At 41.8% G+C, this 27050-nt stretch overlaps 1 protein-coding gene across 5 annotated transcripts in view; it reads right to left on the minus strand.

The window, feature by feature from the left end:
• The window catches only part of DPH6 (diphthamine biosynthesis 6), a 233211-nt gene that overhangs the window by 49642 nt on the left and 156519 nt on the right, over positions 1-27050 (minus strand). For 2 of the 5 annotated variants that reach the window (XR_014527169.1, XM_083507549.1), the window contains exons 13-14: positions 19766-20008; positions 700-1105 (exon numbers count right to left, since the gene is read on the minus strand). Coding sequence is in view for 4 of the 5 variants with exons in the window: in XM_083507549.1 (XP_083363675.1) it covers positions 700-1105; positions 19766-20008 (649 nt within the window). In the remaining variant the exon portion in view is untranslated. Of the gene's footprint in view, positions 1-699; positions 1106-17795; positions 18083-19765; positions 20009-27050 lie in introns of those variants that run through there. The other 3 variants (XM_083507551.1, XM_083507550.1, XM_083507552.1) reach the window with 3 other exon arrangements.

The raw sequence follows: 27050 nt of genomic DNA on the forward strand, positions 1-27050 counted from the left end.
TGAATAAACTTCTGGTGTCAGATTTGTCCAATTTTTGTCCAATCTGATTTTTATGTGGGTACTGGCCCATTATTGGTTCCCCACCTGAGATATATTGAAGGAAACTATCTTCATCAGATGGGCTGTAGATTCTTGATGACACACTGGAGTGGTTTTAGGCACAATATTATTGCATCAGAAATGGCAATACTCAGAAACCAGCAGTTCAATTTACCAGATTACTCTGTTACTGACATGAAGGTTTCCATACTTGAACAACAGAACTTCAACAGAAGACTTCAGCATCAAACAACCAATGAAGAAATTTAATACTATGCATTTCTTGTCATGCTACAAGCTACAGGTATTTTTTTACACAGTCATCTCTGTGTAAAATACTACCAATCTGCTGCTGTAAAATGTTGCTAGGCCTATAGACTATGCATTTAAGTTCTAGCTCAGTTATTATATTATTGTACTTCTTCATCTAATTGCCATTCAGTACACATACAGATTTCTCTCTGTACATCTGACAAAACGGGCTTTAGCCCATGAAAGCTTTGGTTAAATTGGCCAGAGAGACTAAATTGATTAGGTCTTTAAGATGCCACAAACCTGTTTGTTATTTTTGTTGCAACAGGCAAACAGGGCTACCACTCTGGAAATTGGTATTTTTTTGAGACGACTACAAATATGTATGTAGACAAGTCAGAAACTTACCTCCTTCTAGTGCCTCCATATCAATGATATTCTTTCGGTAGAAAGTTCTAAAACCCAAAGGAGTTGTGTCACCATCTTCTGACAGCTTCTCTACTGCTTGCTTAAACATTTCCACCACGTCATGCAGGACACTGTCTAAGCTGATTGTAGATGTTGATGGTGAAGTCGGGTTTAAGGACACGGAAATAGCTGCACTACAAGATGGACAGGACTGCACAGCTTCACATTCAATTTGGAAGTTCTCAAGTGACCTCAGTAGCACAACCTTCTGCCTTTGCTGTTGCTCATCTACTGCTGCAATGACATGCCATTCAATAGCGGCAGCTCTGGGAAGGGAAGGTACCACTATCACAGCCAGTTCTCCATATGCGGCAGGCACATCGTTATTCATGTCTTCATCTTCTGCCTAGAAATTAAAAGAGACCTGTCAGGGAACTGCCATCAGAACAGGGGCGGGAAACAGAGGGGCAGTTGTGCTACAGGGAGCCTCCGAAAATCTTGCGAAGCAGTTCCTTGTCCGGTGATGAGGAAAACCCCACCTCCAGTGGGGAAGAAGTGAAAGGACCAGAGGATGCTTGTGGGAGCCTCAGCACCACTTCTGGCAAAGCCTGCCAGGAGGGAAGCACGCCCTCTCTGTCGCCCACCCTGCGCAGAAGTCTAAAGCGCATAGAGGTAAGGAAAAGGCTGGGCGTAATGAGGCTTTTATGCTGGAGGAGGTCCAGGAAACAGGCACTCCTGGATTCTGCTAGCGATTGAGTCAGACATGAACTTTGGGGTTCTACACTGTAAATAGTTTGCACCTAAATAAAACCTGTAAAAGACAGGTCGGAGTCCTGCCTGGTTACTTGTGAGCAGCCACCCTTGCCATGTGACAAGACTACTCTGAGTATTTAAAAGCTCTAGATTTTTTATTATTTTTTAAATGCTCCGCCTGCCCCCACAGAGAAAGTGCTTGGCATCTTGCCCAGTCCCAAGATGTCTGAGCTCCTTCCCCAGACAAAGCAGGCTCCAAGGCTGATGAATCCTCTGCCAACATGCCTGGAGAACTCACTGCAACCTTGAGTAATAATGATGGACTGTGCGCTGGTCCCTGATTTGAGAGTACAAAAACAAACTCATTCACACAATGCCCATAATTCATCCAGCCTGGTGGCCACATGTTGAGATGCGCTGCAGGAAGCCACAGGGGCTATGGCGGGGGTGGAGGGTGAGTGTTGGCTTGCTGGGGATCTAAGTTTCTTGTAAGCCAAAGGAGCAGGAAGGCCTTGCAGCCTCTGTTGCCACAGTGATGAGAGGCTGCCCTGTCTGTAGGGGTAGGTTGAATTTATTTACACATATATCTTGTTCTCCTTCAATTTTTTTAAAAAACTTTTATATTCCTACCTTTTACTTTCTTTTGCATTTCTTGAGAGAAACCACATGCTAAGCAATGTTAATATTAAAAACTGAGGCTTCCTTTTGCCTGTCCATGTACTGGTAGCAACTTTTTGATATACCAATTTGCTTACATTGCAGTTCAGAATAGTAAATACGGCCCATTGTCTGACCCCTGAATGGAAAAATAATTACAAGTTAAAACAGTAATTTTACCTGGGGTCGATAAGGCCATAACACTCACTCTGCTTTCAATTCACATGCTCAATTTTCATCCACTCACTCTTGACTTCGAGAGGAAGGAATAATGACAGGTTGCAGACACTTTATTTCAAAATTCACTCACAAAGTTATTGACAAGCATTTTTCCTCCACAGCAAAGTCTCTGCTGCTTGACCCTCGTGAGCTGTTTACATGAAAAATGCACTTACATCTAGATTAACGATAGTGAAGTCTAATTCCACACCAAAACTTGTAGCAATTTCTTTAGCATGTCTGTGTTTGATATGGGAACAAAAATAGGGATAATTTGCCTCAAATTGCAGTCACTTCAGTCATAATAAAATCTCGCTGAGTAGTAGTACTGTTTGCTTTCAGTAGTTTCATTAGGTAAGCTGGGGCTGTTATTAAGGTACCAACACATAAATGTTATATTAGCACTTAACAGTAGCACAGAATTCTCCCTCCAGGAGATGAATTCTAACCTTGTCAATATAATTCTGCTTCCAGTACTGCAGAACAGTTTGAAAAGATGAATACTGGAGCTTTATGGTAGAGAAAAAAAGTCATGCTCATTCAGGCTTAAAGGCCACTTGGTTGGCCCAAGGTGCTGAGGTACTGTTTAGAAAATAAGTCTTAAAAAGCTGTCTCGGGTCAAGTCAAGCATTGAGACAAAACTTTCTGACTTTCTTGTACTTGTCTTAGGTTGTTAAATCAATTACTTTGTATTTCTGCTTGCCTTCAACTGCCATTTAGAATATGGAAAGAAATACACAGGAATTAGGCCAAGGCAAAAGTACAATTTCAAACTCAAACAAATGATCATCATTGCAAGTGAAAGACCGTGCACCATGCGCCCACATATTCATGTAAGCGCACATTTTACGGAGGCCTCAACCTTTAAAGTATGGATTTGTGTGATGGAGCTTCCAGGAATTTAATTCGCCCCCACCAGTGCTGCAGAAACTCTTAGTCAAATGGCCTCCAACTTGTTTTTTAAAAACAGAGAGGCTAGTTTTGCAGAACAGAGAAATGTTTGAGAAACCGTTTCCAATTATAGCCTGTTAGATTATTTTATTACTGAGTATTTTGGTCTCTCTCAACACAGAAATCATCCAAACCATGCCTTAGAATTATGTAATTCAAGAAACACTGCAAGTGCTACCAATGTTGGTGGCATGAGTACCAAGCCTGACAGATGTACATAATGATGCTCTTGAAAGGACAGGGATGGGTGCTCATGTTCTCATGATATTGCCTGTGCATTTTGCAGAATTTGAATCCTGCCCCTTTTTCTTCAATGCAAATGTAATGACAATGAATACATTGTTCAAAGATTGCAATTGTGATGTGCATGGGTGCAGTGACCACACCCACCTCCTGCCATTCTCACCCTGGTCCAGTGGTCTCTGGACTTAAAAAGGCAAGTACAGAGAAAATGATAGCTGACTGGGCCTGATTGGATTCCAATGGCCAAAAATGCTCTCAAATACACCTGCATTAAGGTTGCATCACTGATCAGGAATGCCTTTTACCAGCTTCACCTGTTGAGAAGGTTACAACCCTTTCTTAGGGAGAGATGCCAGAGCTCAGTGGTAGAGCACAATAGAAGTTTCTACCCCAGCATATCTACTTAAACCATCTCAAGGAGGGCTGAGAAGGACTCCCTCTCAAGACCTTAGCTGCTGCCAGTCAGAGTAGACTGAGCTATATGGATTCATGTTCTGTTTGGGACCAAAACATGAATTATCATCCCCTGGCATGTAGGAGATTATTATGTATTACATTCTCGACTACATGAAACACTATTCAGATGCTATGTCTGATGTACAATGTGGTTGGCTGATCTCATTACTTTCTCTAGTTTTCTAGAGGTTCCCTCGCTGTGAGAAGTGAGGTTACAGGGAACCAGGCAGAGGGCCTTCTCGGTAGTGGCGCCTGCCCTGTGGAATGCCTTCCCAGCAGATGTCAAGGCAATAAACAACTATTTTACTTTTAAAAGACAACTGAAGGCAGCCCTGTTTAGGGAAGTTTTTAATGTCTGATGCTGTATTGTTTTTAATATTCAGTTGGATGCCGCCCAGAATAGCCGACTATAAATTATTATTATTATTATTATTATTATTATTATTATTATTATTTTCATTTGCCTGCTTGACACAATCCAAGCTGCTTCCTTAGGCCTCAACACATAAAATTCTTCCTTAACTAGCTCATATGTATCTTTTTTCTTCTTCCATTGAAGTTTTCACAATACAATTGAAAGAACAAGCTAATCTGCAAGAAATAAAGAAAAGAAACTCATTCAGAATTGCTACAACCTGCCAGGAGCAGTCACGATAATAATACCGAAAAAGGGCAGGGGCTATACACCTGATATCCAGTATATGAACTTGGGCTGGTTCTTTAAAAGATCACAGGTGGTGTTAATCGAAAGAACCTTTCCCTGGAGGTCTGTGAAAACCTCAGTTGTGCAGTATCTTCACAGGTGTTTTAAAACATTTCTGGTTCTGCAAGCATTAGACTAAAGGGTGATATATATGAATAGACTTCAGTAAACTGGGAAGAGGCATGATATAATTTAGATTAAAAAGTATATAGGTCAACATTATTTTAATACTCCCCTGCACTGCAGGGGGTTGGAGTGGATGACTCTTGGGTTCCTTCCAACTCTTAAGATTCTATGATTCTGAGACTCGGAATGAGTCTGAATTTGAGATATGCAAGCAAGTGGTTTAATATGGCCTATAAAACTCCTGTTCTTAATCAACACCTGGAGAGGAAGAGTGGGATCACACCCACCATCACTGCTGCTGACCTCCACGGGTTCACCCAAAGATCTGGACAGAATTTACATGTACAAGCTGTATATGCACAAACTCTTTTAAACCTTTGGATCACTGCCTGGTAGCCAGGAGCAAGACAAAAGAAATCCTGCCTTATCTACAGTTGGCAACTGCATGAACAGTGCTCTGGCAGATTTATAAACAACCCTACAAAATTAGATTCAGGTTGGTATTAAGTAAGCAATTCCTTTTTTTTTTTTAATACAGTGGTATCTTGGGTTAAGAACTTAATTCGTTCTGGAGCTCCGTTCTTAACCTGAAACTGTTCTTAACCTGAGGTACCACTTTAGCTAATGGGGCCTCCCGCTGCCGCTGCTGCGTGATTTCTGTTCTCATCCTGAAGCCAAGTTCTTAACCCGAGGTACTACTTCTGGGTTAGCGGAGTCTGTAACCTGAAACATCTGTAACCCGAGGTACCACTGTATCCGCTTGGAACTTATGACCATCCTGTCATTAATGACCATCGTTTTACATGAAGATCCTAAAAATTACATGAGAGGTGGCTGGGACACTATTTTGCTTCATCTTATTGGAACTGCAGCTTCTTGTACCATCAGCACTTCCACCAACTGATCCCTTAGTACCTATTTTCCAAATTGTAACTGAGTGCAATTGATCTCTGCAAGCTGAGGACTTCGTTCCGCAGCTGCTGCTCACAATCAATAAAACTCTGCTCTCAATAAAACACTGTGCCATTCGCCTGTGCCCTTTCCTTGAATAAGCCACAACGTATTTGTATTAATTTACAGATGATGAATGTTTCCATTTTGGAAACCAGCAACAGAGCCAAGAACCTAGTGCTGATAAGAATCACCCAGCCTCCCCCAGTTTACAGGTTTATGCTATATTTTTCAACTGCTTAGTCTTTCTGTAGACTCGAGTTCAAGTAACAGTAGTGCGAAGAGCAGTGAAATGCTAGCTTGGATTCTTTTTCGTAGTCGCTTCTTTGCTAGGATGACACAATTGGTGCAGGAAGACTGTTCCCATGACAAACCCTGCTTTTAGCCAACCATTATCCCCCGCCTCCTTCCTCCTGCTTTCCAGCTATATGGCTCTTCAGTCCTTGTTCCTCTTGTACATAATGGTAGTCTCATCCTTTGAAATTCCACAGCAAATGTTAGATAATATGTTCAATTATTTAAAAGAAAACGTCCAAATTGCACCACCAGCTAAACTCAACCATAGAATTTTACTCACGGATATACAATAGTCTTGTTTCAGCAAACAACCTCAATGTATAACACTTAGCCATGTCATTTTTTTAAAGAGGAAGAATCCTTATGGAAACAAAATCTGGCAGCTTGCAAAAATGAATTCAAGCAGTTTCATGTAATACCTGCTCCTTAAGGACCCAAGGAAATGTTTATCTCTTTGCAATCAGTATTTCTTATTTGAAAATGGGAAACAACAGCATAACTACCTACATAATAAGATAGATTATAGAAAATCTGCTCTCAAATTTATATAACAGACCGAATGAGAAAAACACCTGGCGGCTTCAATCTCATGGATTTTATTTCTAAAACACTAAGCAATTTAAGAGCCCAATCCTACAGCTTCTGCTATTCAGATAGACTGCTGTACACAGAAGAAACCTCTAATCAGGTGATCAATGGAACTAATAAAAACCGAATGCAGTGCTCTGAAAGGTCAGGGCAGGATTGCGAGTTTTAAACTTAGTTGCCTTTTCATTTGGAAAGCGTGACACCTGCTTTCAAAAACAACTGAACTGGGGAACTGTTTTCAAATGGCACAAACGGTTATTCTATATATTGCAGATAATTTGCAGAAATGGTAGGATAATGTACTTTCGGGATGCTTACAAGACAAGCTTGCAGATGTGACTACCAGGCAGATTCATACGCTGGAATAACCGAAACACTCAAGGGATTTATATGGTCCATTGATATAGCTGTGAATAAGCCGAGTTCTCTTTCTCTTTTCTAAAAGACTTTGACTTTTTCCTCTGCAGTTTTCCTAGTGGAATCTCTACTTTGCAAGTGACAAACCTATTGTTGGTAAGGATACTTTGTTCTGAAGCTTAAACCAGTGCACTCTTGTTATGCAGACACTGTGAGGAAACTTTCAAATGTATAATTTATAGGCTCATTAATCCTGTCACTATCATAATCAAAACTGCCACTGAAGATTTTTTTTTGAAAAACTGCAACTCCTTAAGGTAGCATTATCTTTCACTTTCATGATCCCATCACGTTCTTTATAGAACTAGCAATTCAGTATTCATTTTCTTTAATTTAGAATAGACCAAATGACAAAGAATCTCCATTTCCTTGGACAGCAAAAGTAGCAGACAGGTAATCTGTGCAAAAAAAAAAAAAAAAAGTAATGGGAGTAATTATTTAACAATCAAATAATTGTAAGCAAATGTAAATTCTGGCCTTTTAGCTGCCAAGAAAGTTTCAGGACGGGTAGCGTAGAAAAAATGGCAGCCTTATTAAGTTTCCTCAAATTGCTTCCAGTGGCAGCTAACTCTATGAAGCAAGAATTTTTAATAGATGAGCATCTCCTCATATGTACTGAATACTACTGTAAACTTTTTCAATGCACAAACATTGGGGAAACTCCTGGATTTGCATTGCCACCATACACGAACAACTTGCTACCAGGAAATTACCGTACAGCCGCTATGCAGTGGCCATTTCTGAGTACAGTCAAACCTCGGTTGTCAAATGGCTCCATTTCTGAACGTTTTGGCTCCTGAACTCCGAAAACCTGGAAGTAAATGTTCCGGTTTTCGAAAGTTTTTCGGAAGCCACATGTCTGATGCAGCTTCAACTTTAGTGCAAGAGGCTCTTGCAACCAATCAGAAGCTGCGCCTCGGCTGTTGAGGAACGGATTACGTTTGACAACCGAGGTTTGACTGTAATAGAGGCTGGGGCCGGTGGACGTTGTATTCCAAAACACCTGGAGAGCACAGAGTGGGGCCTAAAGGTACTGGGCCTAAAGTTCACTTACATTATGGTAATTAAAAAAAATAAAAAAATAAAATAAATAAAATAAATTTTATTTACACCCCACCCTCCCTAGCCAAGACTGGGCTCAGGGCGCTAACACCAGGTATAAAAACAATTGATTAAAATACAACTTAAAAACAAGATTAAAATACAACATTAAAATGCAGCCTCATTTCAGTAAAAACTCACATCAAAAACTTTTTGGGGATGAAAACGTCAAATCTTCACCAAGGCCAACTATCCAGACTGGTCCTACGTGGGCCAGATAAAAGCCAGGGAAGTCCCCAAATAGGAGTTCCATCACAGAAGGAGAAAGGAAAAAGAAAAGAGGGGAAGGGGATCAAGTTCATTCCAAGCCAAAGGCCAGGCGGAACAACTCTGTCTTACAGGCCCTGCGGAAAGAAATCAGATCCTGCAGGGCCCTGGTCTCATGAGACAGAGAGTTCCACCAGGTCGGAGCTCTGGTTGAGGCTAATCTGACTTCCTTAGGGCCCGGGACCTCTAGGGTGTTGCTATTTATGGAGCTTAAGGTCCTCCATGGCGCATACCGGGAGAGGCGTTCCCCTAGGTACGAGGGTCAATAACTTACGTTATGGTAGTGGTGCCAGGGCTGGTGCAGGATCATCTAGTCCAACCCCGGCAATGCATGAATATGCAGCTGGACCATACAAGGATCACACCTGCAACTTTGGCTTTATTAGCACAAAGCTCTAACCAACAGAGCTCACAGGAAACTTACTCATATAATTAAATGCATACATACATATCGCATACAGAAAAAATTAAAAATCTGCAAATATATCAGACTAGTAGAAAGAACACAAGTAAATATACTGTTTCCAGAGCAGTAAAATGTACATCAAACTGTATGTATTAGCTACTCGCTATCCTTAATCTTTTGAGTTCAGTGCTTGAACTTTGAAATCACAATAAGCAGAAGGCAGCCACCTTACTCATTACGGCCTATAATCTCCCTTGCTGACAGTCTTACATATTAAAATGGTCCTTCGTGCTGCAATCCTTTTAAAGTATTCTCAGTGCTACAGAAATAATTTTGGAAGCAAAATATCTAAACAGTAAGCATAATAAAAATGAAACAGGTTAAAGCTTATTAGCAGCAGGAAGCAAATGTGGTAAAACTCTTGCCAGTTCCCCTACATTTCTTCCCCAGCAGGGACTTTCTGTCAAGCTGTGAGTTAGTTCTAGAGTATAATGCAGGCTGCTGTTAACAGCAATTGCACCTTCCTGCACCACAGCATTGTACTAAGAATTCACTTTGATTTTTGATTTCTCCCTTTGTAATAATAATGTTTAAAATATTTCCTGCAGAGCTAAAATGTAAAGTCAAGTACTGTATGCCAGTGAAACACAAGGATATGAAAATATGAAATTGATAAGAAAATAATTGCCATATTGAAAGGCTATTTTTCTTGCCAAACTATGGGTTCCTAAGACAAGATAAGAATAATGATTAAAGTTAAGATTCCTTGAAATACCTCTCAAACATACATAATTCAATATATCTGTTACAATGTGGAAGAAGCATAACTATTTAAGGAACAAAGCCATAAATTGATAGCAATATAAAGTAGAAGCAGATCACGTCTGTCGCATGGAATCTGATCACAGACTATCAGTCTCCAAGTTTTATTCTGTGTGGTGTCAAAAATACACTCTTTTGGAGGGAGACTGCTAAACTGAGTTAAGGGGGGTTTTAAGGCCAGAAAAGGTCTAAATAATAAAAAGCAGATGCAAAGGTATGTTCAAATGATAAAAAGAGCCAATTTATTTCAATCCAGAGTGAATTTTTTTTAGATATCTGTAAAATGTCTTTGAAAGTCTGCTTAGCCTTCAAAGAGTGAAATTCATCCAAAAGTTGAGAGTTGAATGGCTACAATAAAACCTTTACTGCAATCTTAGGCTTCCCATAGAAACCCAGAATGTAATTACCATATGCTAATACCAGTGATGAACGAATCACTTCCGCTGCCTTCTTCTGATCATTTGCAGCAGAGACATGCCTTACACCTATGCAATACTTTCCCCCCTTCTTTCTAAGTTTAAAACCAGTGAGGAAAAAAATCCTTGGCCCCTTCCTTTAGTATGGTAAACCAAAACCTTCCTTAAAAAAAGGCTATGGGTTTTTCCTACCCCACAGGGAGGGAAATTTGGTTCAGACTTAGCTAACATGTGGCATTTTGTTACTCCAGAAGTTACTCCAGGCAATATAGTGCTGGAATTTAATATTTATTTTTCTTTTCTTTTAGTAGCCCTTAGGATGGCAGAGAGACAGCGGTTTAGTCCAACATAGTCACAGTATTATGGCTGAGAGTTAACGCTGGCCATTTGAAATAAGAGAAAAGCAATGCCTTTGATTTAGAAGGCCAATAGGAGAGGGTCATAGTGAATGGGTAGAGCACCTGAGTTGCATTCAGGAAGCACCAGGGTCAATTCACAGGATCTTCAATCAGGGCTAGGAGAGATCCCATCTGAAATCCTTGAATGCCTCTATTACTCAAGGTAGACAATACTGAGCTAGATGAACCAGTGGTCTGATTCAGCATAAGGCAGCTTCTCATGCCTGAATTCACGGTGGTACCTCAGGTTAAGTACTTAATTCATTCCAGAGGTCCGTACTTAACCTGAAACTGTTCTTAACCTGAAGCACCACTTTAACTAATAGGGCCTCGGAGCACGATTTCTGTTCTCATCCTGAAGCAAAGTTCTTAACCTGAAGCACTATTTCTGGGTTAGCGGAGTCTGTAACCTGAAGTGTATGTAACCTGAAGCGTATGTAACCTGAAGCGTATGTAACCTGAGGTACCACTGTACTTTCTCAAAAACTAACAGATAGTCTATGACAAGTGCAACATTTATTCATATACCATTTTTTCTCTGTATAAGATGGTTTTATTTTTTTACCGAAAAAGTATGTTAAAAAGTTGGGTGCATTGGTGGGAGGGGAGATTGGGTGCAGCCGTGAGCAGGAGATTTGTAGTGGTGCTAGGGTGGGTGTTTGTTTGCTGTGGCAAGGGCTGGTGCCAATAGTGTGTTGCTGCGCTATTGCGGCAATCAGCACTGCGATCGGCGGCTGCTTATGTCAAGCAGGCTGACGATAGGCTTATTTGGATATGCGTGCGAGTGTAAGCGTCGGCCCTTTGTGTGAGCGATTTTTGACACCCCCCAAAAAAGCTTAACAAATCTGGGAAATCCCCCTCAAAGCTCAACAATTCTGTGCAAACCCCCCCCCCCATTTTCTTAATATTGAGTCCCCCAAATAGGGTGCGCCTTATACATGGAAAAATATGGTAACTAGTATAGCAATAGTCCAAATATGAAGTTGCAGGAGCAGCTTAAACTTTGACAATAGGGGACGGCCCAGTCTTAGTACCACCACCATGGTGGACGTGAGTGGGGAGCCATCTGCTTCATGACACCACTTCCGACTTGTGTGAGCTGTCAGTCTGCCAGCTCAGTTCAGAGAGGTGGAGCAGCAAGAGACAATGGTACAATAAGTCAAAGTTCTGCCCATTAGCTGCAGACAAAATTTCATCACAATAACCAAGTTTGCCATAACTCAACATTTAGTTCCTCTTCTAGTCTCCTGTACTCCCACAAAAGGAGAATTCTGAAATACTGGGCATTACATACAAAAAGAAAAGAAAAGCAAGAAAAGCTGTGAAAGGGCTATCTCCTTCCACATGTTCATAACTCTGACATCTGCTGGATAGATAGTCATAAGGGTACCTAGGGGTGCGACCACAGCAACTCTTCTCAGTCTGGGCACAACCCGCCATTAGTGTGCAAAGGAAAATCCCACACCCACTCTCTAATAACAGTGACGTGTGGCTGAAGGTGTGGACAATAAGCTACAAATTTGCTCTTAAAAACTTTGGACCAAGCAGCAACTATAAATGGTTGGCCCAGAGGGAAGGTCCTTGGGTAATTAACCGCAACCTCTCACTATCACCAGCTTCCTGCCAGGAAGGAATGCAAGCCCTCAAAAGGAGTGCCAAGAAAGCTTGCCAGGTCCATTGGTTGTGACAAACACCCATGGTAGCAAAGGCTGCCGAAAGAGCTAATAGGCTCAGCAGTTTCCCATGTCAATCTCTAGACACTGGAAGCCAACATTTTAATTGCTCAACTGCAGTTAGTGTAAACTGGGGTTCCATTGACCGATGATTAACCTATTGCAGTGCTAAACTCAACATACGTCAGTGCTATGTTACTCGTCTATTAGTACTTAACTGGACAACTTTTTTTTAACAACAACAAAAAATACCTGTTAGACTTTATACTGAAAACTAAAGGCTTGTTGTTATAAATAACCAATTATGAGTACTATGCTAATTTTTGCAAGTCAACACTATAGATCTATACAAAGCAAAATCTGCAGTTCTAGACTTACTTATCAGAGAGAAAGCCCAGCTGAGCTCAATAGGACTTCCATTTGAGTAGATCTGTTATAGGATTGCACTGTAAGGCAGATATATATATTCTCTTATTTTTTTTCCAGACAGACCCACACACACAAGAGTGAGTGGTGAGTAGGGGTTATGAAAACCCCAAATCACAAACAAGAGATCTGACAGAGTGCTATAAGAATGCATTATACAAGCCAAAAGCATTTATTCTGCTTCATGGATGAAGAAGAAAAACACAGAGCGGTTAAAGTGATTATTCACTGCTGAGCTGGCATACATGTTGCTGGGTCAGTGGCTGGCACTGTGTGCTGTGTGAAAGTTTAAAGCAGCATTAAAATAGCAGTAGTTCACATTCAAGTCACTGTAAGTATCCAGGCCTGAATGAGAGCAAAACAAAACGGACCAGATATACTACTTTTGTATCTCACATTTCCAAAGCCCAATTATTTGGCAGTAAGCTCCTTGGAACTCAATGTGGCTGACTTCCAAATAGAAGCGTTTTTAGTCAGGGTCCCTGGCATTTCAGAGTGGCAGGTAAAATTGACACAGATATAATTCAAAATGAGTAAATTAATAAGGTAAGCGGACACTGAGCACTATAAATAAAGGAACAGAACATACTGAGATCACGGGTAGGCAAGGCTGTGGAACTGTCTCTGGGGGGAAAATCACCTTGAACTGTTCTCCCATGGCCTGGACACATCTTCTCTATTCCATAGCAAACATTATACAGACATGTTCTTACAGATCTGGGCAGATTCTCAGTGGGAGAGAAATGGTGTCCTTTCTTTGAAGCCCTTCAAGACCTCATTTCTTGAAATGGCAAAGTCAGGTGGTGAATGTTGAAAGAGGTAAAGCCATAACGGATAAAAAGGGAGAGGTCTCCGTATTTTCACTGGAACTCTGACGACTGCAAAACTGCAAACTTAAGGGAGGATTTCTCAAAACACACCAGTGAGGAGTGGGCATGCTCAGTAGCCAATGAGTGCCAGTTTGGGGCGACAGACAGAGAGTACGTGGTGAGGGGAATAGAACGCCTTGCTTCCCCTTGCTAGAGTAAATATAACTGTCTCCATTTTAGCAGGTATCATGGAAATATTCACTATCTAAATAGGGTATGGGACCCTCTTGCTGAAAGGTGTCCTGGAGGCAAGAGATTTTCCTGCTATGATATTTTACAGATGACACCATGCTGAAGGTACCTATTTTCAGCACTTCCATATGAACAGAGCATCACTGAACTTGTTTTCTGTACTAGAAATTGGCAGACCTGCATGAACATGTGAGATTCGGAATGGGTTGGTCCTGAATTGGGGAGGCCTGAGGGCTCGTATGTTACCACTGGGGCAGGGTTTAAACATTCCCCTGCAGCCTGAGTCCTTCCCATAAATCCTCTTTCTTGGCTTAGCAAGAAACTTCCTTGCTATGCTCCCTCTCTCCATGCTCCCATCCACCTGCCACGAGCATGCATAATGGCACCATTCTGGAAAGAAGGACCTTGCCACAGGTATACCCTCCCCCTTTAGTACTATTGCTCAGAGTTCCACCTACCCATGCTGCCCTTCAGGATACAATACAGCATTTATTCATCCTGGTAATAATGCGTTTTGTTATTGTTTTGTTTATTTATCTGGCTTATCCTTAGTCTACCTTAGGAAATCAGGGTACAATTAAAAGGTTCTTACAATAAAAATAATACTGAACTAAAGATGACACAAATGTGAAAGGGGAGTTCGAATCAATCCTCACCTTGTTCCCGCCAAACACTCTCTTCTATCTATCATGTATTAATCTCATGCATTTTATACATTTTTTTAAGGCTATAGTTAAAGCCATGTAAGCCATGTCCTTCATTGTTCGCCATTTCATCGTTCTTTCAGTGACTATGTTCAATTATAAATGCTGCAATCTATGCAGGTTTCTCAAAATGTATAGCATATTTCACTGACCTATTTCCCCTGATTATTCTTATCTGTTTGCTTTTTTAAAAGCATTACAATCTTTTTATGTTCCTTTGTGGACCAGTTTCAAAAGGCACAGCAATTCCAAAGACATTTAGAGTTCTATCTAAGTGTGACCTGTGTTAAATATTTACGTTATAATTACCTCACAAGAATACAAAAGCGGTTTTTTTTTTAATCCTGGCCCTTGGGAAATGAAATTTGTAAGACACAAGATGAAAGTCTCACCCTTACTGGATGTTTTGTACAGGAATCTTGCTTTTTAAATGCTAAAGTCAATGAACATTCACAACATTTCAATGCAGAATAAATGCCACAATCCTGATATGGCAGAAGATACTAGCTAATTATATCTATAACTTTTCAACTGGATTTATACGGGACCTCATAGAAGCTTATAGCAATATCTTTCAAACTAATTGGTTTCCCCTCAATAGCATGACCAGCTACATTAATATAACCACAAGAGATTTTTCTAAAAAGGAGAGCAACGTGATTAATTTTTCTGTTGCTGTTCTGTGATTCTTCCAAGGATACAGTGATTGAGTGGATGCAATGCAAAGTCTAAGAGATCCACATTGTCCCCAGGAGGTTCTTGTAGTTTCAGGTGAAGAGATGGGCCTAGCCTCTTTCCCATTTCCTCTTACTCTTTGGTTCCCACCCCCTAGCCATCCCACCCATTCACCACCTGCCCAATTCCTGGTTCTACTATGTTCCAATCCTCACCCTAGGCTCCCCCCATCTTGATTTGGTACATCCATTTCCCTCCCTGCTTGGCTCCTTCCTGTCTCATCCCAATGTATACATTCTCTGAGGCCAGGAGAAACAGCAGTTCAGCTGGAAGGTGACATTGGGATGGGGATAAAGGGAGGTAGGAAATAACTTCCAACTTATCCAGGCTTTCCAGATATAGTGGAATGCGCTTCCAGTGCCACCACCCCAAATAATCACCACTGTTGTCTTAGTACACCACTTTTCATGCAAAAAGAAAGCCAATACTTTCTAGTTACACTCCATGTGACAAAAGCAGAATGATCTGACCTGGCTTTTGTGCATCATACAATTGTAGAGTTGGAAGGGACCCTAAGTGTCGACTTGTTCATCTCCCTGCAGTGCAGGAACCACAGCTAAAGAATCCCTGACCGATGGTCACTCAACCTCTGCTTAAAAACCTCCAGTGAAGGAGAATCCATCATATTCCGTTCCACTGTCAAACAGCTCTTACTTTCAGAAAGTTCGTTCTAATGTTTAGTCAAAATGTCCTTCCTTGGAATCTGATTCCATACAGAAGCGCTTGGTGAAGCAGTTTTAATAGTATGACGTGCATTATAATTGTAATTTGAATCATGCAAAAGTTTCTGATAAACAGGATAGGCAATTGCTCAGTGACTGGTGCAAGAGTCCCCAGTGAGCGTCATTATTTGATGAAGATTATTTATCTATTGATTATTAATTTTTAAAAATAAACTAGGTAGCTTTTCCAGACAACGCCCATCCAAAGCAGCTGGTAAATGAGAAGAAAACAATAAATAAGATTAGAACCACTGCCTTCCATATCAAAACCAAATGTTGTATTTATTGCAGCCTATGTATGGTCACCAAAGAAGACAAAGATAGAATTTATGCTACACATTTGCCTATGTGTGAAACGAGACATTTCGTGTGGCATCATCCCCAATGAACCATGTTTTGTATCATTACACATTGTGTGATGATGCTATCACACTTAGCTTCTCTGCCATGAACTTCATTTCATTAGCTGGTCACTTGTCTGGAAAGGGCAACGAGGAGACAATTAGTTGAAGCTGGGGAACAAGAGCACCACACCTAGGAATCTTGGGAGTTTTTCACAGAGTTGCCCTTTATGTAACACAGCTCTGCAATGTCCTTAAAGAGCTGTTAGTAAATGATAGAGTTCAACCACAACTCAATAATATGCCTGAGTGAATGAGAATGAACTCTTGCAACTAGTTGCTGCTATTTCATTATACTATAAACATTTGGAATCTTTCCATCCATCAATAATGCCATCTGTCCCATCCAAAATAAGTGGACTACAACCCATATGGTTTATTTTCCTTATATTGGTAATTACAGGGAATGAGTTAGCAAAAATCACTCATAATATCATCATGCTTGATAATGACATTGTTACTTCTTTTTCAGTAGAGGAAAATGCAAACCACTATTAAGAAGAGAAAATTCTAGGCCTGGGACAGGGCTCAGGAAGCTGCCTTATAATGAGTCAGAGCTTCTGGCTCACTTTTGTCCATACTGACTGGCAGTGAGTGGCACTCCAGGATTTCAGGTGGAAATCTCCCTAAGCCCTACCTGGAGATACCCAAGACTAAACCAGGAACCTTCCAGATACAAAGCAAATGCTCTACCACTGAGCTATCAGAGCCCCTGCGAAGAAACACATCACAACCCTATAAAGAAAACAACATTCACATGGATATTAGGGTCTTCTGCTGGTTCCCTCACTGCGAAAAGCAAAGTTACAGGAAATGAGGCAGAAGGCCTTCTCAGTAGTGACACCTTCCCTGTGGAACGCCCCTCTCTTCAGATGTCAAGGAAATAAACAACTATCGGACTTTTAGAAGACATCTGAAGGCAGCCCTGTTTAGGGAAGTTTTTAAGGATTGATGTTTTTATTTTGTTTTTAGATATGTTGTAAGCTGCCTGGAGTGTCTGGGGAAACCCAGCCAGATGTGCGGGGTAATAATAATAAGAATAAGAATAAGAAGAATAAATGCAGGTTCGTGAAAGGAATACAGATGGCTATCTTCAATGCTGTGTTTATTTTTAAATTATATTATACTGAGTAGGATTGATCCAAGAGCCTTGCAAGCTGTGAATACCTGATGGACATGTGAAAATTAACTCAATTTCTGGGATTGGGATCCTGAACTTTCTTCTATTGCCCTTCCCTCTCTTCTGTGAATATGCATGCATCTGTCCAGGTTGACTGTTGTATGCGTCCATTGCCAAGGGGATACTCCTAAATTTTCAGTATGACCATATGCATCAACACACCACAGGACAAAAATAATAACAGAAGTAAGCTCAGTAACTGGAGCACTTTCTAAAGATTTTCCAGAAGTTTATTTTAGAAACCATTTTTCAAAAATATGACGACATGCACTTGATATCTTGCAGCCACTTCTAAATGACTTCATCTTAAATAAATAAATAAATAAATGGAAACACTAATTTTCTAAACTCTGTAAATCTAAACTTCATGAGATGATCCTCAGCTTACTTTTCCTTTTACAGTGTATTTGACCATCATTTAAGCTGAATTGTTACTGTGTGCACACACACAATAGTGTTGGGAAATGTACTGCTATTTTGCTAGAGCAGTTTTCTGCTTGTATCAAGTAATAGCAGTTACAGCAAAACGATGATGATGATAATTATCTTTGTTGTACTTGTTTCCTCTCCCATCCCAATAAGTAATTATGATATGGCAGATGTCAACAAGAATAAAGACCTGGGTGGATTGAGCTTGTAAGTGATGGAAACAGTCATTTGACAGCTAAAAAACTGCAGATGAAACTGAAGAGATGATCAGGTGGCAACAACTAAAAAGAAAAAAATGGCTTTACTATTTCAGCAAACTTTATCTCAGAGTCAAGCCCTTTACAGGTGCAACAGGGTTGGCCTAGAGCAGTGATGGCCAAACTTGGCCCTTCAGCTGTTTTGGGACTACAGTTCCCATCATCCCTGACCACTGGGCCTGTTGGCTAGGGGTGATGGGAATTGTAGTCCCAAAACAGCTGGAGAGCCAAGTCTGGCCATCACTGGCCTAGAGAATGGTGATGGAGGAGAGGGCTCTCCACAGACTTTCTAAAATACATGGTCAAATAAGCCTGAAAGGAAGCTTTAGGTGCAAAATAAACTTATGTGCAACAGGATGGCATGTGTCTGGGTTGTCAGCAGAGACTGCATTCCAGAAAGCTGTAGAGTGAGAAGTCAGGCAGTGTATCGGGAACAGCGGGGCTCAACCTCTGATGTTCAAAGGTGTTGAGTCAGAGCATCTCAACCAGCTAGGAAGAATAACTCAGCTGGGAAGATGAATGGCAAGATGAGTGAAAGGAGGAGGTAAACAAATAAGGGTGATGATGATCACAAGGTCCAGGTTGGTTCATATTGGGAGAGGCAGTCCTTGAGGAAATGCAGTCCTGAGCTGTTTAAGGCTTTATAGGTCAAAACCAGCACTTTGAACTGGGCCCGGCAACAAACTGGCAGCCAGTGCAGTTGGGACAGGTTTGGAGGTATATGCTCAAACTGTTTGGCCCTGGTGAGCAACCTGGTAGCTGAATTCTGCACCAGCTGAAGTTTCCAAATTGTCTTCAGAGGCAGCCCTACGTATAATGCCTTGCAATAATCTAACCTAGAGGTTACCAAACCATAAACAGAAGCCCCAGTCTTATCTGGTTTGAGCTGCAGTTTACTGGCTCTCATCCATTACTTGAGACGAGATTTTCACAATTGGTGCCAATTCCTTCAACTGCAGCCTCCCAGGAGTGTAAATGACCTTGTAAAGAGACTTTTGAGGAACACAGGACGCTCCAAGGGAGAAGAGGGATGTGGAAAGATGGGTTGCACAATTGTGTTCCGCTTGCACAACCTTTGGATCCAACCCTCTATATCTAAACCCGGTTGTTACGAATGTCATAAAATGCAATCTTAATAGACTGAAGGGGCAGAGATCCAGTACTGAAGGAGGAGTTGTTTTCATGGATTTCCTCTCCCTGATACAGACCCAGCCTTTGTCCCACGCTATTCCAGAGGAGTATATAACTGTGATACTTACTACTTTAAAACTTCTTCAGAATAAAATGAAATGTAGTCAGCAAAAGATGAACTCTGAAGTTATCTAAGTAAATAAGTGCAGAACCCATAAAGCATGACGAGAAACTAAACCACCCTCCTGAAGAAAAGGATATGGGCACATTACTAAATACTGAACTTTTCAAAAAGTTTCCAGCTGGAGTTGGTTCTTTCAGTTATTGCTTTGGGGGATGAAGACAAACTTGGTGATGAATATATCTTTCTATTAAGCAATTTTCTGTTTCAATCGTGCACAGCCACTTATGAGCCAGAACAAAACAGCTCAATCAAACCTTATTATATCCGTCTTACTTGAACCCCAACGAAATGCACTGAGAATGTTCTGATATGACTTCAAGTTAGGAGGAAAATAACAAACTGTTATTTTCAAAGCAGGTGGGGAGGGGAACGAAAATTGATATTACATATACCTTTTTAAGTTCTCTTAATTTCTTCTGCCAGGCAGCTTGAGCGACAGGAATGTACTTGCTGTCAGTTACATAACAGTTTGCCATAAGTACATGGTGGAGTTCAACATTGTGGCTCATGGCTTTGAGGACTTTTTCAACGTGGCTTAAGGAAACCAAGGCCTCTGCTTCTATGCCTGTGCTGACAAGCTGCATCGTACACGGCACTAGGGCGATCTGGCCCGCACAATAGAGAACATCTCCCACCTAGAAGAGAGGAGAAATAATAGGGGAAAAACATTAAGAAAAGTGGTGAAATTGTCTTCTACATTCACCGTGAGAGGATATTGCAAAATCATCTCTTAGCATTCGTACAAAAGAAGCAAGAAAACCAGAGTAAAGGTCATTTCTGACAGGGATTTAGCTGCATCATAAAAAAGTACAGCATTGTAATAAGCTGGAACTGGAAAGTTAATACATGGAGGTCCATGTATGCATAATCACCTTCAGACAAATCAGCAATGAACTGAACAGGTAAGGCTAGAAATATGGAAATTTAACCTCTCACAAAGTCACAATATTTCCAAGGTATCAATAAAAGATTGTGTCACATTTCAAGCAAATTTGTTTACAACCTGTCAACTTGCAAGTGCACAAAACAGGGGGTAGGGTGAGGAGGTACTGTGACATGTTCTAGTCAGCAACAATTCTCATTAATTTAAGGCAGACACACCAGGGTCACCATCATTCCTTGTGATACGTTGGCTCCAAACAGTAATTCTTCCCCTCCCTTCCCTCAGCGAATAAGACAATCTCACAAATATTTTTTAAAGAGCCATTGGTTGTGTTTAGAGTTGAAAAGTTTTGCAATGCTAATTTGTCTGTGATTTGTGTACTTTTTATACACATATACTGCAAAATTTGCATAAGATTAAGCATTACTTTGCATTTAATTTAAATGAGCTATGCAAATTCCATTCACACAATATTCATATGAACTGAGGTATAAACAAATAACATTTCACTTATTTTTCTACCTTTACTGCCTTATCTGACAGGCTTGAGGCAGTTGTAGTATAGCCCAACTCTTGGATGCCCGTGTTGTGGTAGCGATGATAACAGCCTAGAGTTTTTGTCATTGTTTTATTATCCTATATACCAACTACACCCTTTTCGGGAGAAACTGGATCTGGCATCAGTCACTTATGCCTTGGCCACCTCCAGGCTTGATTAATATATTGTAATTTACATAGATTGCTGCTTCTGAAAACGGTATAGAAACATTCGTTGTTTCAGAATGCAGCTGCCAGGGCTTTCACCAGAGCCAAGCTATAATGCTACATTACACTGATCCTTCACCATCTTTACTGGTTACCAGTTCACTTCTAGACTCGATTCAGGGTGCTTGTTCTCCTGTTGTTGAACTCAAACTCCCAGTCATAGAGTAAGAGTCCCATTAAACAATAAAAATGAGCCTCCCTGCACATGGCTATCGAGAAAATCCTTCGCCATGTCCCCATACAAATGGACACCAGGAGAAGACAGAATAGGTAAAGGCCTCCGTTAATGGCCAGAAGGTTCGTTTGTAATAGAGCCCTTCAGAAATTATGGTCTCAAGCCATAATGGGCTATAAAGATCATGATCAGCACTTGGAATTGTATCATAATACAAATTATCTTAGCATAAATTATTTTGGGGGAATTATTTGCAGAATGTGTGTGTGTGTGTGTTAAAAAAAACACAACCTGATGTCCTCAAAGACATGGCAATCAAACCATGTGACAAACCCATATGCAACTCCAAATCTGTCCTTATAAAACTGCCTCTGTCTCACAGAAGACTCACACATGTAGCTATTGGAAGAATATGTTAAAACTATTTGGCAATCAAATTCTATGATTAGCAGCTGAAGAGGGGGAGGCAGCGGGAAAGAGAAAATATAATAGATCAACTGACACCCATCAACTATATTTTTAAGTTGTTTAAGATGTCTAAAATATTGTTTTGCATGCTATATATATCCCAAAAAATGGAAGAGAACGAAATGCAATTAATATTTTTGTTAAAAAGAACAAATGGTCTTTGTATGTGTGGGAGTGGGGAGGGAGGATGTGTGCTATTTAAAAATATGTGCCATTGAACAAGGGAGTCCAGCCAGCTATCAAGTGGCATATTGACAAGATGAGCAATGAATCCAGGAAGAAATTATTTGGAAGGGTGATATATTTCTTAAGAAGGGTTTTTTTCCAAAGTTAACTCAATAGACAAGGCGAATCCCCAGTGCAGGTCATTTACATTATTCCACTAAAAAATAACTTCCTGTTTGACCTCTATTTTAAATGCACCCCCAACCCCGAACATTAATTATCAGTTTGAAAGAGCTGTTCAACCAGTTCATTTCCCCTATTCTTGAACAGATTGTTTGAGACATAATATGAATACTAATTACTGATAAAATATCTGTCAGTGTTTTGAAATATGTACCAAGATAACACCGTCTTAAAAGTCTCCTGGATACTTCTGGTAAAATTAACCCATATAGTTGCCCCCCCCCCCAAAGTTGTAAACAAATCTTAAGAGCACTTTGAAGAAAACTGGCAAAACTTTTGGCACCAATTCTGAGATATCTTCCTTGCTTTCTGAAATAATACTTTGTCTCTTTACAAATTCTAAGATGGCAAAGTGAAAGGTAACAGAAAAGCACACAACTCAGTGGTTTGGGTAAGAGAATGGCATTGTCTGACCGATAGTCTGTTGTAGGAGCAGAGCTGCAGTTCTGGACACAGCCCAGAATAAGGTATAAGGCCAATTCAGGTTTCACTTTAGTTTCCCCATAGCAGCCATTTTACAAAATGGCTTCTCAGGTGTTACAAATTGACGCTAGGGGGTGCTGTTTCCAAAACATGCACTATTTATTTATTTCACCTATATATGTATACCTTATTCTAAGGAGCCCAGAATAGTCAACATGGTTTTCCCTACACTTTCAATCCGTGCAACCACCAAGCAAGGTCAGTAGGATGAATATTATGTTTGCTCTTCGTTGAGTTGACTATAGAGAGGTGAGGTGGTGGTAGGAAGTGGTTTTGCCCGAGTGTGAAGATGGAGGGGAGGGTGAGAGGTGTAGTGGGGTTGTCTTCAGGGAACTTTATGGGCACATCCTGGGAGAATGTGTCTGGGAGGGAGGCAGAATGAAGGGTGCCCACCAGAAATGGCCATGCCATTGGCTGGCAGCAGGTGGCATGACTGAGGAAGGGTGGGATAAGGTTTACCTGTGTGATGGCCTGGGATTCCGAGTCTGAGAGTGAATCGGAGGAATCCCAGCCGGCACAGGAATCCCCGCCTCCAGGGCCGGCTGAACTGGGGCAAGGCCTAGATGCTGAGGAGCCTGCACCTGTGCCAGATCCTCAGGGGCAGGCACCAGGTGAGACCATTCTGGCCCCAGAGGTGCTGGAAGACTCAGTGGCTACAGGTGAGCCTCCCCCGGGGCCCAGTAACCCTTCGGCCTCCTGAACTGCAGAGGCTTAGGGCAGAGAGGCGAAGGGAACTGGTCTCTCCCAGGAGGAGTGCTCGCCTTAAGGCCAGGAGAGGCGGGGCTCCTGGGGGCCGGGACCGCCCCCGGCCTTAGAAGAAGATAAAGGTCAGGCAGCCCGGTCCCAGGTTGCGGGAGCAACGTCGTTGTGGAGTACCTGCTTTACCCAGACCTAGATCTGCATTCCCGGTGTGCCTGTTCCTCGCCCGGCTTCCTGCTCCTGACTCTCCGGTGTTCCTGTTCCTCGCCCGGCTGCCCGCTGCTGACCCACCAGTGTTCCTGTTACCCGCCTGGCTTCCCGCTGCTGCCCTACCAGCGTTCCTGCTCCCCCGCCCGGCTCCCTGTTTCGGACCTCGCGTCTCATCTAGTGATCGTCTACCCTGCTAGTGACTCTGGACTGAACTTCGGATACGGTATTAGTACCTTTCCCCCCCCGGGACCAGAACAACCTGGGTAGGAGAATTGGGGAAGGGGCTGACTTGATCCTGTTCTGCCTACCTGGGTGCAGCACCAGCCTAGACTCAAGTGGTGGAGGAGACATGTTGCAATAATCCATCACGATTAATTCTATTAGCACTAGGAAATTGCTCCACCTAGGGGTGGTTCTACAGAGCCTACATTTGTGGCTGGGTTATGGAGACAAGTTAGGGAGGTTGTTGGTGTGGTGCCCACCTTGTTGCCCAGCAGCCTCCCTGAGCTGGTCAAGGTGATCTCCACTGTGATATTAGATCACTCTAGTAGGTCTAGCCCAGTGTTTCCCAACCTTGAGTCTCCAGCTGTTTTTGCACTATGACTCTCAACATCTGTAGCTAGCAGGACCAGTGGTCAGGGATGATGGGAATTGTAGTCTGAAAACAGCAGGAGACCAAAGGTTGGGAAACACCAGTCTGGTTGACTACCTCAAAGCAACATGAGACTGTCTCAAGATGCCGGTGGCCTGATGCGCAGACTTGAATTTTCCCAGTCTACAGCGTTTCCAACCCTATACCATGCTGGCTTTCCAATTTAGCTGTTGCAAGTGCCAATATGTTTTGTAGGTGCTTTGCACATTTTGACATATCCTTTAAGGTGGACAGCAGAGGAAAGCCTCTGTAAAGTAACACTTTCATAGCTGCCCTTCAAGGGCCAGGGCACACACAAAGTGCTAACAGCCAGCTACGGCGCCAGGCTAAAATTTGCCTAGCCTTGAATCGGAAGCATTCCTGGAAGCAAAAGCAGCATTTCACTCACAAAACGACATAAAGTAAATAAAGGACTACTCTCTCTCAGAGCTGACAATGGCCATTTAGAAACTTCCCCAGCCAACGTGGCTCAGCCTGCCAATAGTCCCAGAGCTACGGGGAGAAAGGCAGAGATCAGGAGCGGTTCTCCACAGACAGCTTCATTTTAAATATATGCAAATTGCATGAGTAAATTTATCAGCTTTGACACTTTTTTCAAGCAGACAAGGTCAGGCTGGTCTAAAGGTAGCATTGTTAACCCTTCCAGAGTTGGCAAAAGCCTTGGAGCTCTTGCGACGTGGCTTATTCAGGGGAGTAAGCCTCACAATTAATGAAAACAATTCCCTTTTCTCATTCTTTACACATCATGGCTGGCTACATACAGCCACATCCCTCAAGCTTTGCTAGGTTCCTTAAATGTGCCCAGTGCTCACTGCCCATGAATCCAGCCTAAGCTAAACCAGTGCCTGGCTTTAGGAAAACCCAACTCTGTCCAGTCTCAAAAGTTCTCTCTGGAAGCCAGTATTTGCCTCCCTAGCTTTGTTTTGGCCAGGTGAATACAGACTAGAACAAGTTCATTCCCCATAAAAGGCAGAAGGGTCCTTTTGGGGGATAAACCACAACTAGGCAGCTCTAGTGTGCCTTGGGGAAACTGGCAGAGTATACCAATAAATTAATCAATTAACTTATATCAACATGCCTCCTTCCAAGCAGCACCCAATGGCAGCAGCCTGTCTCTCTGCCTCATAAGCTGAGCATTCCAATTGTGCTTGATGGTGTCTCCACCCTGTCTCTCTGAGAGTGCATGCCCGCTCCCCATCAAAATGGCATGGCCAGTGCAGCATCTCACACTAAGGCACAATGGACAACCTCCTCTGGGGTCATATAATGCTGCTGTACCTCCACATGGGCACTGTGGAGTGTGTCCTCAGACAGGCAAGATCCAAGCTTTAATTCAGAAAAAAACAGTGTGCCTCAGTTACCGGTTTAGTCCAGAACTGGCAATCCATGCTGAGTCCAGTTAACCAATCTATTCCATCCACCTGCACTAGAGGTCAGGGCAAGGTACTGTGGGGGAACAGAAAGCTGGGGAAAGGGGGGGAGGCAGGTCAGACTGTCAATGTCTGGGAGGAAGCAAACAGAAGCAAACTCATTTGAGATGCTTTGGGGACCACAAACTCAAAAGTACACTTCTATAGTTGTTGTTTTCTCATTTCTCTTCCCTGCCTAATTTCACCAGTCCAAGTAGATATTCTGGGTGGACACTGCCATGGAGACTCCAGGCTGGCAGGGCTACCCAATCAACGAGCATCTTTCAACCATGAAGACTTGCATGTGGAGGCACTGCTGAGTGGAAGGGTTTCCAACTGCCTCCCATGTTGGGACAGTCACATCCCTTGGGGTATGTCAAACTGCCTACAGTGGACTGGACATCCGAAACAACACTATTGGCAAGGAGGTAATCCCAGCTTTTACGGGGGTAAAAAAAAACTTTCTGGTGAACTTCATACAAAAGGAGTTATCACAACATATTGTGCCAAAGAACTTAATAAATAATGCTAGGTTTTCAACTTTTCCTCTGTAGCCCACACGTGAAGGCAAGCAGCCTTCTTAACGACGTCTGCTTTGCCAATATTTTATATCCAGCAAATGTATCACCAGCATATTCTCTATGGAAACAAACCACAAAGACTCAGGTTGCTCACCTGTGTGCAACACATGCTTTTTCAGCAAAACATTTTCTTCTCATGCCTCTTTTTATTCCATGAACATAGCTCTCCACATCAGAGCTTTCCAAACTTTTCAATGTTGATGACACACTTTTTAGACATGTATCATTTCACGGCACGGTAATTCAGTTTTACTAGCAAACCAGAGGTTAAAGCAACCCCTCCAGCCCTGAGAGAGACGCGCAGGGAGCGTTTGCACGACACGCCGGCACACCAAAGTGTCACGACACACAATTTGGAAAGCTCTGCTCTACATAGTTTGGGCCACATTTAAGACCTAGTCATTAGTAGTAATGGAAGTTTCATACTCCTTGCTTCTTGTTGACACATTTGCCTGGTTCACACATATACTATGCTTTACAGGCAATGTATTAAAATAAAGATGTTGCTTCTGTAGATTTGGCAAGTAATATCATGGCAAAACACATGGAAAGACCTAAGACTATTTAAGTGCAAATAGTATTTGCTGGATTTAATGGAATAGAGCCCTTTGATATACACTGGGCTATATGATCAAAACATTTTTTACATTATGAACAGTGGCTCATCACTACCAGCATTTTAAAATAAATAAACTGAAACGAAAGTAACCAAGGCATTAAATGACAATATATATCATTTGCCCAGTTCACCTGTTTCTAAAATATAAAGGGGGCAATATACAATAAACTAAACCTTTGTTCTTGCACGCTGCTATCTGAATGACTGCTGCACTTTAAGAGGTTAAAGTTCACAGAAGATTCAGCAGTACTGATTACCCCCTCCCCAAAAAATAGCCCTACATTACAGTTCAGTCAAGGTAAATAAGCACAACTGACAATGTGTT

The sequence above is a fragment of the Podarcis liolepis genome, assembly GCF_965112155.1.
Source record: "Podarcis liolepis genome assembly, chromosome: 1".
In the NCBI taxonomy this organism is placed as follows: Eukaryota; Metazoa; Chordata; class Lepidosauria; order Squamata; family Lacertidae; genus Podarcis; species Podarcis liolepis.